Source organism: Glycine max, chromosome 8 (assembly GCF_000004515.6).
Source record: "Glycine max cultivar Williams 82 chromosome 8, Glycine_max_v4.0, whole genome shotgun sequence".
In the NCBI taxonomy this organism is placed as follows: domain Eukaryota; kingdom Viridiplantae; phylum Streptophyta; class Magnoliopsida; order Fabales; family Fabaceae; genus Glycine; species Glycine max.
In genome coordinates this window covers 747,833-765,737 of record NC_038244.2, presented here as the reverse complement: position 1 = coordinate 765,737, position 17,905 = coordinate 747,833, and the positions used below count along the sequence as shown (strand labels likewise).

Below are 17,905 nucleotides of genomic sequence, written 5' to 3'. Positions count from 1 at the left end.
GCATTGAATAAGAATAGTTGGAAAGTCAAAGGAATAGAAAAAAAAAAAAAAAAGAGGAGAGAGAAGATGTGTCTTTTGATTCAGCCTTGGAGGCTTTGACCAGAGGTTGCGTCCTTGTTTTCAATTTTCATTGATTCATTCATTAATCATTGCCTTACCACTTTAATTGCGATCTTTACTCCCACACAATGCCGCCACCGCCGCCGCCGCCTCCGGCATATCCAGATTCCGGCGCCACCTCCGCTCCCTCGCTGGTCAGAAATTATCGCGTCTGGCAAGGCAGTAACGTAAGTCGCACGCAACTTTCTCCGATCACTTTTCTCTGATTCATAATATTTAGGGCTTTATTCACCTCTCCGAGTTCAATTCCGAGTTCTCTGCGTCAGTAAACAGCGAGTTGAGTCGGAATATGCAGAGAAAAAAATTGTAGAGTTTCGAACAACTACTCTCGACGCTGAGCTGTTTCTGAATAGTTGAATTTCGCTGTTTAATGATAGATACATTGCTTTGTTCTCGATCGGTTTCTGAATTTGTGGTTCATTCAGGTATTTCTTTGTGGAGGGAGGCTTATTTTTGGACCTGATGTGAAATCTATATTTATATCGATATTTCTGATTGTTCTCCCGGTGGCTATGTTCTGTGGTATGGTAGCAAGGAAACTGTTAGATGATTTTCCTCATCACACCGGATGGTCAATAATGGCTGTGCTTATGGCTCTCACACTCTTCGTAAGTTTTTCCTTCTAAAATATTTACTGCTCAATAACTGCTCGTGCCCCCCTGCCCTGTATCATCCCCTATTTTATCTGGAATTTCATTCTATATATATCTATTCAAACTGTAAACAGTTCTTGTAACTAATAAAGAATCATGGTGTGTGAATGATTCTTCTTTCTTATCCAAACACACTAACAATCTGTTAGAGGTGCCTCTAAAACCTATCAGCGCGATAGCGTAATTTCACCTTTTTATTATCCTAGCATTCTCTATTCCATCGCCTTAATTATTGAACATGTTTGGATTTAATTATTCTTGAGGGAATCATGTGTAGGAAATCCTGCTATAAAAAATATGATGATGATGACAACTTCTCATATCGAAGCAAGGGACTTAAGCAAAAAGACATTTTTTCATTTCCATCCATCGATACTGTGCCTGCATTTATCATTACATTTAAGATTCCTTGTTTGTTCTGTCTTACTTGCAAGCACCTGCAACTGTACATATTATTTTCATTTACTACTAATGTAATAATTTTAATAAAATTATACCAGTAAATGGCTGAAAAGTCAAAAGGCATTCGAAATCCATCTATATGTTTTGAAAGTAACTCCGTTTCAAACTATAAGTGAAGCATCATTATCTTGGACATTCAATTTTTTTTAAAGAAATGCTAATAGGAGACAGAGTTTTGAGAGGAAGGAGGAATGAGAGGAGGGAGTATCGTTTTAAAGTGAAGCAAAATATCATATTTATAGGTTATGATAAATATTAGTCAGGTATAAAGATCATGTTGAAATACAAGTATGAGGTGGTGAAGTCTCACATCCACTAAAAGTGAAAAAGTTAAGCACCATATAAGTGAGGAAAATACTCAAACCTAAATCTTAAGGTTTTGGGTTAAAGTGTGATGTCAAATTTACTTATGTGATTGTTCTGTACGAGTAAGAGTGCTTCTTCCGCCGTAAATAAGATATGAACTTTAGCATTTAGTTTTGTAGTAACACTTTGACCAAAATTGAATAAAGGCATCTTAATTTATTTGGGAGCAAATCTGAACATAAATGGATAAACAAATTCTAATGTGCACCATTCTCTAGTATTATTTTTCCCCTACTTAAATGAGTGAAAATTGATGCGACTATTGAGATCTTTTACATCACAATCTTTCTCATTCACCACTGTACTCCCAAGTCATAATAACTCTTGAAATGTATTCTCAGGTTCTGATCACCCTTGTAGTGACCTCTGCAAGAGATCCTGGCATAGTACCTCGTAATGCCCAGCCTCCGCAGCCAGATGACCATCATGGGACTGATAATAGCAACAATAGGCAAATTTCATTGTCACGATTTCCACGAACAAAGGATGTAATTCTCAATGGTATAACATTGAAAGTCAAATATTGTGATACTTGCATGCTCTACAGACCCCTCCGCGCTTCTCATTGTTCAGTCTGTGATAACTGCGTGGAGCGATTTGATCACCACTGCCCATGGGTTGGTCAGTGTATTGGACTGGTAACACCCATTCTTTCATAACTTCACATCCATGGTATCCAAGGAACACTATACATAGGTTATATACACAGCCCTAGCTTCCTATACTAACATTTGAATAAATTCCTTGTGTCTGTAGAAGTATATAGTCGTTGTTAATATGCTGATCATATTCTTGAATGAATGCATATTTTTATTCTGATAAGGTTTTTGATTTCCTGGTTTGGTTCGTGGAGGTGATAGAACAGCACCGGAATTAATAAACAGTCATATTTTTATTAGATATATGAATATAATCGGGAAGTTGCTGAATCACCTGTGTTTTTTTTTTTTTTCCTTTGGTTGTATGCACATGGTTGCAGCGAAATTACAGGTTCTACTACATGTTTGTTTTCTCTGCCACTCTGCTTTGCTTATATGTACATGCCTTTTGCTGGGTCTACATCGTGAAGATCAAGGACTCCGAGGCAATATCAATTTGGAAAGCAATGTCCAAAACTATAGCATCCATCGTATTAATAGTTTACACCTTTCTTTGTTCCTGGTTTGTTGGTGGTCTCACTATTTTCCACACGTACCTCATCAGCACAAACCAGGTTTGAATGCCATTCAGCTCATAATTCTTTCAAACGTTAAATTTGACTTTCATTATTTTTGTGCACATGAAATCGTCGTTTAATTTATTGCATTCTAAATTTGAAACGATGACGTAGTCTGCTGTATGGATGATATGGATACATGTAAACAATGAAGAACTATGGTGCCTTCCTAGTTTGGTTTTCTTATGTGTATGTTAATGAAAATTCTTTTTGTCTTATTTGCAGTCTACTTATGAAAATTTTAAAAACCGGTATGACCCACAAACCAACCCATATAACAGAGGGATGGTTAACAACTTCAAAGAAGTATTCTGCACCAGAATTCCTCCATCCAAGAATAATTTCAGGTCTAAGGTTCCAAGGGAGCCCTTAGAATCATATCAAAGAACGGGTATTAGGCCCTTAAGCCCAATGATGAAAAGAAGAACCAGAACCAGAAGTATGGAATTAGTAGGGAATGCAGTTTATAATGAGCAAGACGAGGAGGAAAGTAATTATAGAGATGGATTCGACAATGAAGCACGTAGCAAAGATAGTGGATTGACCGATAAGTCCCTGGATTTAAGCAGGATCCTTCACACGGAAGGAGTGGAGGGAGAAGAAAGTTCAATTAGACACCATCAATGGGAAGGAACTACAGAAGTTCAGGACAGCATAACAGAAGTTGGGGAATCAAATTCGGCTACTGCGCCTAATTGCTCAACTAGAGAAGTTGTATAGTACACACTGCACAGTGTGAGCCTGTCAGGACAAATTTAAAGATGTAAATTTGAAGTTCAAACGAGAGTAATGAGACAATTTTACAGATGTAAATTAAAAGTTCAAACGAGTAATTAAGAGTGTTCATAGATTGGATTGATTTGATTAATTTGTTAAAGTTCAAAGTGTATTAAGTCGCTCCCGCAAACATTTGCCAATGATATAAAACAGTGAAAACCATTGAAAATTTTGTGATCTTCATATAATTTTTATGCGACAAACACGAAAGTGGGAAAACACGGTATACCAAACACATCACTCTTCAGTTTGCCCAGAAGCCCCAAAATAAACATTTTCATTGAAAGGAAGCAAGGTTATCGGAAATTATAATTCATATGAATCTACCAAAACAACAAAACACAAACACCGCGTAATAACACCAACGAATAGTCGAATACATACATACATACACAAAGAACACATTTCTAAGTAACTTACAGTGTAGAATTGGTCAATTTCAGATTAGTTAAGTTGCGAAAAATCCATGGAAAGAGGATTTCAAAGTGCAATTTTCAAACGAATTCTCAGAAAAGCTAAAACCCGGTGCCAGTGGCGAAACGACGCTAGAATCGGCTAAAACGAAGTTACGACAGAATTAAGAAGGTGCTAAAAGCCCACACGAATTACTTTCTAGAAAAGAAAGCACCTTTAAAGCCCATAAACTTGCTTTTATGGGCCAAACTCGTATGACGGACAATCAATTTTATTAAACATTGGCCCAAAATGAAAAACAAAACTAAAAATAAATCATTTTTGTCAGAAAAAAAGGAATGGATCCAACTTAATTTGTGAATTTATGAAGAAAAAAAAATGCCTGCTAGCATTTACAGTTAATTAAAAACTTTTATTTTTTATGAATAGAGCATTAAAAAAAAATTGAATTTAATTTGTATGCACAATCAAAGCACTGATTATGCACAATCAAAACCATAAATGAATCCAATAGGTACAACTCAATTCACAATACATATTGAATTAATGGGGTAAATTACAAAATTATCAACCTTTTAACACTTATTTTTTTAATAAGAGAATAAAAAAAATGTTAATTTAGAAACTAGAGAATTCATAATCTGTTTTTGGCATTTACAAAATTATTAATTTATCAATAAGTGGTTAACTGAAGGAGTATATATATAATTCTTCTTAAGTAATATTTTGAGTTAATTAATATTTTGAGTTTGAGTTTTAAATATGAGAAAAATCATTGTTATCAAACTTAATCCCCATCATACTATAGGTGGATTTTAAGTGAAAGATATTTGTGATCTTAAAAAAAACATTACTAATTAATTTGTATCTCCTGTGGTCTTTCCTCTTGACACAGGAAAATTAACATATATAAATATATTGGTAAATAGTTGAAATTAAAATGGTTAAAATCTCACTGTGGTCGATCTAGTGTGAGAAATTTAAGTAATATGTACAATGTTTTAGGTTCTAATTTTGATATTGCCACTGTACACTCAAAAAAAAATATAGATATGCTTGTAAGTTGTAATGATCTAAAGTCTTAAAGTTGAGGTGTGTGAAAGTGAAACTGTGTATGTTAGCGATTCTAATTAACTGCAAGTGATCCTGATAAGAAATCATTGACCAAGTTTCTTATGCGTTAAGCATAGCATCCCTTTTCTACGGGACGTAAACAAAAAGTACAACTCACTTTGGCATGGAGTTTATGAAGCTTGAAAAATAATGCGTAAAAGAAAAGGACACGATTTGCATAGGAGAGGCTCCACGCACATAAATGAAGAGAGGGGGGCGGATACACACTTAAAATGAAAAAAATAAAATAATTCATACGTGAGTACTATATATAGTATTTATTTATAAACAATAATAATAATAATAAATTAAAAATAACATTAAAACAAGGTAAGGACTATGTTTTTATTCTTATTTTAATACGTTTTTTTAGTTTTTGATTGATTTATATAGATACAATATATATATACTCGTCATGCAAGAATTGCTCATGGAAAGTATGTTTAGAAGCATTTATAAACTATAAAGTACTGAGGTGATGCCCATGTGTATGTAGACTATATAAGACACTCGCTTAAAGGATTAATATTACACCCCACAAAGGGCAACTTCTGTTGCTGCTGTCTTAAGCAAAGGAATTTAAACATGTAAATATACAAGTTGGACTTTTATTTTTCTTTTTTTAAATTTAGAGAGGGAGTGAATCTTTCAAAATCTGATTTACAATGTTGAAAAAGTAAGCTCTTTAAATCAACATCTTCTTGGTGAAGGAAAGTACCACTACTTTTTTTTAAGGGGGCACAGGAAAGTTTCAGTATATCATAGTTGACTACGTGCATGTTTGATCGTGATTTTGCTTTTTAGTGAAAACATAACTATGTTGGTTTTCCTTTCTTTCGTTTGCTGGATTCAATTCTCTGCGAAACTTTACAAATGATAAACTAAAATTGAACTAAATAATGATAAAGAAAACTATATATTAACTAAAAAAGACTTGCGGCATGACATAAAGTGACATATATAAAGCGAGTCCGAGTCATCTATCCATCAATAATTCAAATTCATAAATAAAAGGAGGAGGACAAAAGCTTATATCATATTATCTTACTGTATTTATATATATGGCAAATCCACTAGGGAAACTTTAAATATGGTAAATTTTGAATAAACTTAAAGAAAAAAGCAAGTCAAGATAATGGGTTGGTTTGTTCAATTGTTCTTGATTCTTGAAAAATTGAAAGAAAAAAAATGCAATACCACGTTAAAAAAAAAAAAAACCTAAAGTTTCAGGCAACTAATGATATGCGAACATCACAATCATGCAAGACTAATTTCCTATATAACAATCCCTTTGGGCCTTGGTTGGAATTCTTCATATAAAGGAAAACATATGATCAATATTAATAAAATAAAAACTAAAATGGATTAATTGAGAATATTGGATTCGAATTAGTTTTACTACTTTCATTATGATAATAGGAACTATCTATAATAAGGCTGTCTATTTCTTACGTGCATGACGGACGTGGACTCAGAGTTTGTCTGACGTTCACCAGAAATTCAATACGTATTTTTCCTCCTTATTTAGAACTCTCAATTTCAGCCACAAATTAATAATATATACATGCTTTAAATGCTAATTAAAGAACACATGACTAATAACCATGAAGAACTTCATTTAATATTAATGGGATCAGATCGAACATTAATATTTGGTTTAGTTTCATCGTAAACTAACCGTGAAGAACTCCATTTACTTGTATACATATCTTTTTAAATGAGATCGCACATATCTTATCAACAACTTTCTTTTCTCTTACTCTATTTTTTTACTTCTCATTCGCATTGTTTTCATAATATTAATTGGGATCAATTTTGAATGGTATTTTATATATTGATGGAATATCTGTGTTTGCATTATTAGATGAGGCTTATATATAACATGTCTTCTCAATTCAAAACTTGTTGGAGGATAAAACTTAACAAAGAAAATGTTTTTATTTCCTTTTTTAGTTTTTAGGAATTCCGATGTTGTTTTTGGTTGTGAACAGTGAATGAAAATGTCTTTTTATTATTTATTGTTAGCAAAATACATATATGTTGTTGCATCATGTCTTTCTCTACAACGTGGGACTTCTTAATTTTATTTGCACCTTGTCAATACACTTTATATACTTGCACTATTTCTAGCTCACATCAACAAAACAGGCCCCTTGATTTTTTTAATCCATAAAAACAATTATATATATTGATAATGCAAAAGGTATAAGACATACCCATTACAAGAATTATTCATGACCCCTTGATCTCTATATCATCAAGAGAACTTTTGATATATAAAAATGAGTTTGTATATATGAATTCACCATCAAATTTGTTAAACCTAATACTTATTCAAGTCAATCACCAAGTCACACCATCAAGTTTTGACGTTACTTGTTATAAATTACGTCAAGATAAAGCGTTAGAGAGATCACCATCAAATGGGTTATGATACAAGTTTTTAGACTTAATACAATATTGTTCTTTCGTGTGCTCATTCACATGTCTATGGTCTGATCATCCATTTTCATGAACAGTTTTACGATTTAGACATTAAAAAATGCTTATATGCTAAGAACTTGGAAAGAACATTTAAGTGATTCGTGTCTAGGGATAAAGTGGTATTGTTTAGTATGTTTTTGTATCTCTGTTCGTAATGAAAATTATTTAAAAAATGTGTGTAATAATCATATTCATGTTAAAAAGAGAAAAATCAATTACGATTGCATCAAGAGTAGTTCTAGTAAATAAAACCTCCAACACATTCTATAACTCATCACCAACACCATTTCACACCTTCGAATGTTTGTTTTCTTAACCTTTCATGTTTTTTACTTTGTAATTAATTCACATTAGTTTATATTTGTACCTAATCAATGAACAAAATTCAATTTGAATCACATATTGTTTAAACATTATATATATATATATATAAGTCTGAGTACAAGCAAAGACTATGTGGACCCAATACTCAATCTTATCATTTTATTATTACTTGTACAAATTGATACGCTTTTCATGGAGTCAACATGGCCCAGACCTTATTTTTTATACATACAACATCAAATTGTTGCTTTATATTCAAATATTTAAGGGTGATATGATCGATTTGGAATATAGATCATTTTAGGTTTGAAGATTTTGATTTATTTGAATTGGGTTAAATTTGGATGATGAGTTTTAAATAGAAGAAAGTTGGAAATAATTTTATTGGTTTAATTCGTAAATATTTTAAGAAGAAAACTAAAGGAATTGAAAGATTAAATTTGCTTAGATTTTAAATACAAAAATTTATTTCACTCTATTTTAAAAAAAAAACTAAAACCACATATAATTTAAATTTTTTTAATAAAAAAGTACAACTTATTTATTTACTTATTTATTTATAGGAAAGCATGACCCTGCGTGACGTCTCACAAACTTCAACAAACCCCGATGTATTTAAGTAAAAATGCAACAACCAGACTTGAAAAATAGTCAACAACCCGTACAATATTAGATGAACAAACTTCAAACCAGTATTTAGTTCTTAGACGTCATTTCAAATTACCTTTGATATATTTTTAGACAAATAACTTCATTCATCACTTATTTAATAAACTAGTTTTTATATCATAAATTTGGCCATAAAAACTTATTAAAATAAGTTTAAAAGAACTCATTTTGATAAGTTTTACAAAAAAAAAATTATAATCAAGAAACTACCTTATCTAAGCTTTAAAAGAAAAATATACTTTATCTATTTACAAAATCTAGATATGTAGGTTAAAAACGAAAAAACCAAGGCACTTTATCATATAAAATGTGGGGTAGAGCAAAATACTAATTAAAATATCTTTAAAGATCGATCCTGGTAAGAAAGGAAACAAGGTTTAATTAATTGTCAAACATCAAACTTAGTCTGTTAAGTATTGTCCCCTTTTTTCCAAAGACTAACTTTTCTCTCTCATTCTCAGTCCATTTATATATATATATATATATAACAACTCACTTATTTCAAATGCCTGTACCCCCCACCCTTCGAGTCCAAAAGTCAGGCCTTCTTTTCCCTCCTTTCTTTGGTTGTTGAATTTAAGTTTCCAAAGATTCAAAAGCAGGTTTAATTTAAGCAAATGGAAAAGCTGAATTTTGTTAAAAATGGAGTGAGCAAATTGCCTCCTGGTTTTCGTTTTCAGCCAACAGATGAAGAGCTTGTTTTTCAATACTTGAAATGTAAGGTCTTCTCCTACCCCTTGCCTGCTTCTATCATTCCCGAGATCAATGTCTGCAAGTATGATCCTTGGGATTTGCCAGGTAACAATTGTTTTAAAAAAATATATTTATTTATCCTTTCATTCTTTAAAAATTAATAAAAATAAATGATTGTTTCTTTAAAATAAGAATTAATAAACATATATAAGTCGATACTGTAATACTGTAATTCTTTTTACATTATTTACCGATCACATGTTATGATATATGTATATAAATTAGTTAATTTTTAAAATAATTATTCTAAATATATCATATTATCATCATTTCCTATTGGTGATTGATGAGCTAAAATATTTTATATTGAAAATTCATAGATATTAAATTATTTAAAATAAATTAAATTAAACATAAACTTAAACTTAACTTCTCACAGAACATAAAAAAAAAAAAAAAACTATCGTGCTCATATATATTTGTCATATCATGTACAAGATTGCTAACTTAAATCTTACGTAGTCTTAATTACCTGATGACATTGCTATAATAATTAACAAAATTAGTCGTTAATGAATAAGCATGCGTATGTTCATCATCAGGGAATTGTGATCTACAAGAGAGGCACTTTTTCAGCCCGAAGGAAGCAAAATATCGAAATGGTAATCGCATGAACCGAACAACAAAGTGTGGCTATTGGAAGGCAACAGGATCAGACAAAAGAATATCATCTTCAACGTGTAACAATGGTATTGTTGGGGTACGAAAAACATTGATATTTTATGAAGGCAAATCACCAAAAGGCTCCAGAACTCACTGGGTCTTGCACGAATATCGTCTCGTCAGTGTAGAAACTGGTGCTGCCAACTCATCCCATGTAAGTTTAATTTCCTCAAGTATTTATTTCATGGAAGGTTCAAATAATGCCAAAAAGAGACACAAATATCGAGTGTAATTTCATTAAACTTGATGAAATTTAAATGTAATTAATTTATCCTTAGAGTCTTGTTAAGAGTAATAATATTAATTAAAGAATCAATAATAAAGAAAGAGAAAAGATGGTATAAGCTAACAATGTAAAAAAATTTAAATTATCATACAATGTTAAATTTATTAATTTTTATGATAATTATTTTAAAAGTTATATTAACAATAATTTATAATTAATCCACAATAAAAAAATTACCCGATCAAATGCTTGATCATTAAACTCATAAAAATAATGTTAATGAAAATCATTTTAATATATTTTGAAATCACTTTTTTTTTTTATTTTTGGTTTCATAACTAGTAATTAACCTTAGCGCATACTACTATTGATTACCATTTGTCAAAGTAATGAAAAGTAGAGTGTGCCAGAATTGCAAATATATAATTAATGGCATTGAGTATTGGCAGAATAACTATGTGAACGAGATAGGAGATTGGGTTCTGTGTCGCTTATCGATGAAGAAAAGAAGTCTAGAAAGTGATGGCAGCGCCACTCATCAGAAGCATAGGCAAAATAATACAGTTCAAACTAGTCGTCCAAGATTAATGTTTGATTTTATGATGGTAGGGAAGACCAATTCTTCTACATCCTCATCATGTTCAAGTTCCAGTAACATCATGGAGGTTTCTTCAAATGCATCGGACCATGAAGAAACAAGTGGCTATGCCCATTTTTAGGACCACTTAATTAATTGCAAATTTGTCCATGGCTTTGCTGTAATTTAATTAATGAAATTAAATGGATCATATGCTAGAGGATACCCAGAGTTTCTTCTTCAACATTCATTAAGGAAAATGGATCATATATAAATGGCTATGCCCATTTGTAATTGATCATCAGATGCGTGGTTTCCTATCATAATATTGTAATATGCTTATTTCCATGTTTTTAATTAGATGTAGTTTCAATGTGGTCGTAGAGTAATATATTTTGTTAAATCTATACTATTAAAGATTTTTATAAAAAAAAGTATGTTTTTAGCTCTTATATTTTGGTCCTCCAACTTTAAAATGCGTATGAATTTAGTCCTTCATCTCAACTTTAAAATATATGATAAATTCTTATAATTTTATTTTTAAATTTACAATTTTTTTTGAAGTAAAACAATTAAGGCTGGCATGCAAATTAAAGGAGCAAGAAGACATGCACAAAGGGTATATTTTAGCAATCGGATCCTCTGCAGCATTTTTTTTTCCTCCAGTCATCTTGCAATATCACAGCTTTGATTAATCATTGCATTAGCAACCCAACGATTCTGGTTTCTGTTATTGAGAAAATCCTTTTGGAGAGGATCCAAACATACGAGTTGAGATCTTCTGGATTGAAACAAAAAATTGTAAAAAATCTCAGTTGTAAAAAAAAAAAAAAAAACAGCTACAATATAAGATATTATCTTGGTAAAAATAAGTAAATTTTTTAACAATTTTTATATCACAAGGAAAAAGAAATTTATGGTATCTGATCTAAGAAATAATTATATTTATCATTATAAGGAAATCTTTCTTTATTTAACAAAAAATTTCTATTTTTGTCACCCAATTAACTTATATATTTAACTGCCTAGCTTATTAAAAATACAACAATAGTATTTTTAAAAATATATTATTAAAAATATTATTAGGATAAAAAAAATAGTAGTACTATTGTAGTGTTTTTAGTAAATAATAGATAGTAAATATAAGTTATTAGGAGACAAAAAATAGAATTTTTTTAAATAAAAAATTGCAGTGTTTTTTTTTTACTAAAAAACACTACAGTAGTAATTTACTTTTATTATCAACTAACTTATATATTTTTTTTATTTCCGAACTTAAAAAAAGCTATTGTAATGTCAGCTTTCTGATCAAACACTACAATAGTATTTTTTAAAATTCAGAGAATCTTATATCCCATATTTTATTTAATTAGAAGAGATAATTATCTGACATAATTTTTTTATACACGATCTTATTAGTCAATTCACTGTTATCAATTACACTAAGCAAATGTATAACTCGTTAATTAACTTAATATCGGAATATTGTCCTTTGCTTCTTTTTTTTTGAGTTGGAGGGAAATAAAGCAAATGTAAAGTAAGTGTAATAAATTAATAATTAAATAAAAAGGTGAAAAATTATCAGAAGTCTGGTGAGCTTAGTCGAGTACTTTTCAATTTTGTTATTTGCACCTTCTAATTAAAATTTCATTTTGCAAGGGTCAACATTAAGTGCATGTTAATTTTGGAGTTATTTTTTCTTTAAAAATATATTCTAAAATGAATACATACTAAGACCAATCGCCTACACTCATCATGGACTTTGATCATTCACATCTTTTATCTCATTTTGATCTTCCGTGTTTGTTTTTTTTTACTGGACTAATTTTGATCTTCACCCACACTTTCTATTTTTTTCAGAGAATTAAATATCCATGAGTGTATCACGTTATTGGAGTTTTGGTTTGAAGCTGAAATGATGTGCTCGCCATTAGCAAAGCTGAGTTTCTGATATCATCTTAACTAGTTGAACACATTAAATGAACAAGAAAGAAAGATGAAATAGCATAATGATTCTTCTTGATTGGAAATGAGTTACACAAGTGATTTTTATAGTAGTGTGGGCATAACATGGGCATTAACGACTCACACGAATCTTAGCTAACTTGGTAGAAAAATAACAAATTGCAGAAAAAATAACAAACTATAATAAAGCTAACTATTGGGACTCATGCCCCGTGTACGTACATCTTCATCATTGACTAATAATGAATATATAAAAGTGAAAATTTATAAAGACTAAACGTTATGATTTCATTTTCTGCTATAAAATACATATATATTGAATAATAAATCGCGTTGAGGTTTGATCATTCAATTGAGAAAATGGATGGAATCAACTTCAGACTTGGCCCTAAATTATAGGATCTTCATGGGCGATGCCGAAGATGATGGACATATTTCAATGCGGATCTTCATGTGACTTTTTCTATTATGTGGTTATGTGTCAATTCTAATTCCCATAATAGGCTGCTATAGTATTAATACTAAGTATTTATTAATTTTGTTGATAACTAATTTTTTAGAATCTTGCTCATCATCTTTGTTGGAAAATTGACCCTGAAAAAAACAGCATTGTTAGATATTAAAATTTGATATAGTTAGCTGGCATAATATGCAGTTTGACTGTTTGAGGCCTCTACATTTTCGTTCCACAGTACCAATATAGCCATGAATATTCCAACCTGTCGAGTTAATCCTTATCCTAAGTTGACGGTTTCTGAATTCCAACAACGAAAGAGAGTTACAACATGTTAGTTTGATTTCTAAAATTGCAAATCCAAGACTCTTTTTTGTGTGTGTGAAATGCATTTTTTTTTCTAATATTGACAGCCATTAACTGTTATTTTAATTCCACACCAAACCCCTAAAAAGCTTTTCATTCTCCACCTTTCTAACTTATTCATCTGAGCCAAATCATTTTTTTCCCTACCCTGCCTCTTCATTGCAGGCAAAATCATTGTTTTGTGTCTGCAATGGGGATTGGGAATTCAAAGTCAAATGCAGTTGAAGGAGAGGGGTTACCAGCCAAAATCCGCCCTATGCTCGTTAGCCGATATGAGGAGTTCAGAAAACGTAGGAATAGAGAAACCACCCTCTCCAAGAAGAACCTGTTGAATGAAAAGGATGACAATTCTCAATCTTCACACAGAACTGAAACAGAAGATAAGGTTTCTTCTTCAAAGGAGATTGAACCACCTAAAGAGGAAACGGTTGAGCGAGTAATAACCGCAGAAAAAATGTCCAGAGTGGTTCCGATTCCCAACTCTGAATGTGAAAATGTGGAGGAGACTCACCCCAACAAAGTTAAGATAGAGCAGGTTAACAAAAACATGGATCCCAACCAAGATATATTGAATCATGCTGTTGAGATGGCCGAGGCAGAACTAGTGGAAGAGACAAAGGAAGAAAAGGAGCAAGAAGTGGGTGCAAAAGGTGATGATCATCACGAGGATAGTGACGATGAAGATGAAAGTGAAGAAGTTGGCAGGTTTCTATGTCCTGGATCGCCTAGTTTCAGAATTTATTGCAATGAGGCTGAGAAAAGAAACGAGGAAGAATGTGAGTACTGAAAGAATTAATAGCATATTTGGTAAAAGCACCATCACTTTTTATCAACAAATTTAAAGTGTTTGATGAATGCAGGTAATAGTCCAGCCATTGTCGTGCTCCATAAGTCACGCAGTGCAGACAGTGTTCAAACAGCTGAATCAACAAATTCAAACGAGGTGAGATGCTCTCAGTATTTTTACTATTTCATTTCTTTTCCTCCTATCTTCTGTGTTCAAAATTGTTTGTTTTAAGTTTTAACTATATGAACCTTTGTTAAATACTAGATATCCAAAACAAAAACATTGCATCTCCCAAAATAGACAAATTGAAGACGACAAGAAAACACTTTTGGTGATTCTATTTTTTATTTTTGTTTAGGTACTTCAGGAACTAGAACCAACTTCGAAGAGAAAAGGACATAAGAAGAAATTTGGGGCTATGAGGACTCTACTCAAAGTTAAGTCGCTCTATCACCCAATGTGTACCTGTACTGGAGATGACCGAAGTCTTATTGTTACTACAAAAGCAACGAAATGATTAACAGACTAGGTGTTAGAAAGAATGAAAGACAAATTACACTCCCTTTCTTTTTTTTAATTGGTCAGAGCCTTTTTCAGTTCCTTCTGAATTCCCCATCTTCTGATTCCAACAATCAGATGTAGACCACAACTGTCTTGTCTTTGTTCATTGTGTAAAACGCCTGGTATATTTCTGGTTCTAGCATTGATGTAAATTATTTTCCTCTGATCTAAATTATACATTTTCATATGAGCCCTTTATTCCATCCACATGAAGTTAAAAACAGTTTTTCTTTTGAACTAAGATTAAATAAAATATTATCTGCATGAAAATCAAATCACATCGTTGAATTCCATGGAGTGAAGCCCAGATGCCCATCCAGTAAAAGCAAACAAATCTAGAGACTCCTTTTAATATTTACTTTATTGACTAACTATCAAACCTCTATTAGGATCCACGTGTCTGGTAACATGTAAGAATGTATTCACTATTAAATGGAATTTCAAGGAGCTCTTCCAATTCATATCAAAACCTCATCATATTATACTTTCTTTCTGAGTAGCTACATCCCCACCTGAACAAACACAAGAAACGACACACTCTAGTAAGGACGCAAAATAGAAGGAAAATATACAACAGTAGAAGATTTTTGGAAAAGGTACACACAAAATTGAGTTCAGTGAAGCATACCTAGACAACTCCTCGTCTTCCAAGAAAATCTGCAAATCCTTTGATTCCATCAAGAAATCAACTGCTTCCTCATTAAACTTCACCAGGAAGCCTAACTTGATCAGCTCAGAGAGTGCAATAACATGATCAACATCCTCACGCAATACGCCCACAGAGATTGCTTCTGAGAAATATGCGGCATATTTTAGAATGCTTATATCTCCACTGGAGTCCATCTTCTGGGTAAAAAACTTTGAACTCTCCCGTTCCCAACGTATCATTATGTTTACTTTCTTAGTAATGGTCTTCCCTGATGATAGAGATAAACTATAGCAAACAGTGACAGGTTCAATCGTCTCATGGACAATAAGGTCAATAAGACCCTGGACCGCTTCATTGAGGAAAAAAAAGGCTATCACTTCTCTTTCCCATTTTCTGGTAGTACCAATTATTGTTCCACTTGTTAAGGAATAAAGATTAATCTAACGTGGATACACATGAAATCTTTAAATTTTATGTTTCAACAACTCATCAACAAATACACATATAATAGATCTTTTTATTCTATTGTATTTTGAACATTTTTTTTCCTTCAATTGGTATCAGAGTCTCGATTCTTTTGTATTCAAAAAATTATTCCAAACACCTAGCGGAATAAAAAGATCTATCTTGCATCTAAATTATATTTAAATAGAAGACATATTAAATATATATTTGTGGTTGAGTTCTTAAAGCATAAAAGATTTCACCTCTATTCGTCAACAATTTGAAAGGTAGAATAATAATTGGTGCTACGAGAGAATGAGAAGAGAACTGTTAACTTTTTTTCCTTCAACCTAGGGCTGTATTTACATCAAGCCAAAGATAATAGATTTGTGATAAAATCGAAACAATTACCTTATCTTTTAAGTCATTTTAAAATATTTTTTCTTGTTATTTTCTATTGCTAACTATTTAGCAATTTAAACTTAGAAAAAATAATTGACCAAGTCCAACTTTATCATATTTATAATAATCCTGTGATAATTTAGATTAAAATTTTAAAAAAAAACTTATTTCTCCTTATCATAATCTCTATTATAATAACGAGTCTTTAATTTTAATCAAAGATATTATCAAATAAACTATTTAATCAAATAATGAAATATGACAATAATAACAAAATAATACTTTATAATTTAAAATTACAATTGATTATACGATGATTTGGATCATACACATACAAATTTATTCCCAACATTCATGTCTTTCTATGCTTCCATTTTGAGACTAGAACAAGCAAGAAAGCTGAGGACAAGTTTAACCAACCCCTTGCCAATGAAAATATTGCTTGGATCCACTTGCCTGACTTCCACACCATCCAGTAAGGATGATTCTTCCTTAAGCACAGACTCGGATATAGTGCTTACACCAATTTTCTGGAAGCTTTATCTTCTGGTTTCCAATCATTTTTATTCAAACACCTATATATTCTTACTATGGTGGAAGATTCAGAATGCAGATCAAGGTGACTAGCCATTAATGAGCACCCTATCTTAACATTACCAATAATTCCAATTGCATTGAGTTCTTCACTGTACAAGGCAATCTCAGGTCCATAAAAAGTTTCATCAATGAATGGTCCATCGGTTGGCTTTAGGAACGAACTCCACTTAGAATCAAACAGTAAACATTTTGTCTGGAGGCCTATAACCAGTGTTTAGCTAATTATTTTGTTTTGGAGAATTATTTTTTGAAGTCATCTCCATGAGATTTATAATGCTCACGCAGTAACCGGATGCATTCCAACGATAAAAACACAGTCTCACTTAAGGCAAGTAGTGACAAAATTCAGACCATGTTTGATTTCAGTAATTACTCCCATACTCTTCAACTCCTCTTTGTACTCATTTACAAACTTGCCATAACAATTGTCACTGTCATCAATAAAAGTGAGACGAGTAATTGCAGAGAGAGATTCCCAATCTGGACCAAATAGAATGCATTCTTTGGAAAAACGCATGATTTTGAAGAAATCTAAAGGAAACATGTAGTCAGTTTCTCTCAGCCGTCTTAAACACGAGAGAAATGACTCGACATGATGTTGGTTAAAGGAAGCTTGTGATGCCTTCTGCTTTGTTTGCCTCCTCAAAATCAATCACTCCTCCGGTTTTCTTCAACTCAATTTTGTAAGTGAATATCTTGTCTTGATAGAATTTGTGATCAATCACGGGGAAATCATTGAATATCATTGAATACATCTAGTATGCAGCCCCATACAGGGTCTAGCAATAAACATTTTCACTTGGAGTTTTGAAACCAATATTCGTCTTCAAACAGTTTGTTCCTTTTAGGGCATCAACAAGTTT

General features: G+C 31.7%; 4 protein-coding genes across 4 annotated transcripts; 3 read left to right on the top strand and 1 right to left on the bottom strand.

Annotated features, from left to right (window-relative positions):
• Positions 1 to 3,763, top strand: LOC100796288 (probable protein S-acyltransferase 5). The gene is made up of 5 exons (XM_003532414.5): positions 1 to 287; positions 546 to 728; positions 1,943 to 2,239; positions 2,581 to 2,814; positions 3,043 to 3,763. Exons 1-5 carry the CDS (start codon positions 189 to 191, stop codon positions 3,535 to 3,537), a joined length of 1,308 nt encoding a protein of 435 aa, XP_003532462.1. The 5' UTR covers positions 1 to 188; the 3' UTR covers positions 3,538 to 3,763.
• Positions 3,764 to 9,107: 5,344 nt separating this feature from the next.
• LOC100803200 (NAC domain-containing protein 83) lies at positions 9,108 to 11,040 on the top strand. The gene is made up of 3 exons (XM_003532348.4): positions 9,108 to 9,396; positions 9,894 to 10,168; positions 10,690 to 11,040. The coding sequence occupies exons 1-3, from the start codon at positions 9,216 to 9,218 to the stop codon at positions 10,957 to 10,959; spliced, it is 726 nt and encodes a 241-aa protein (XP_003532396.1). The 5' UTR covers positions 9,108 to 9,215; the 3' UTR covers positions 10,960 to 11,040.
• A 2,722-nt stretch (positions 11,041 to 13,762) lies between these two features.
• Positions 13,763 to 15,119, top strand: LOC102666943 (uncharacterized). Its single transcript, XM_006584635.4, has 3 exons — positions 13,763 to 14,378; positions 14,463 to 14,545; positions 14,748 to 15,119. The coding sequence occupies exons 1-3, from the start codon at positions 13,793 to 13,795 to the stop codon at positions 14,904 to 14,906; spliced, it is 828 nt and encodes a 275-aa protein (XP_006584698.1). The 5' UTR covers positions 13,763 to 13,792; the 3' UTR covers positions 14,907 to 15,119.
• A 92-nt stretch (positions 15,120 to 15,211) lies between these two features.
• On the bottom strand, positions 15,212 to 17,559 carry LOC102667194 (uncharacterized). Its single transcript, XM_041017842.1, has 5 exons — positions 17,416 to 17,559; positions 17,035 to 17,190; positions 16,902 to 16,936; positions 15,579 to 15,992; positions 15,212 to 15,462 (listed from the first exon to the last, which is right to left on the bottom strand). The coding sequence occupies exons 1-5, from the start codon at positions 17,557 to 17,559 to the stop codon at positions 15,414 to 15,416; spliced, it is 798 nt and encodes a 265-aa protein (XP_040873776.1). The 3' UTR covers positions 15,212 to 15,413.
• Between the last annotated feature and the right edge of the window lie 346 nt (positions 17,560 to 17,905).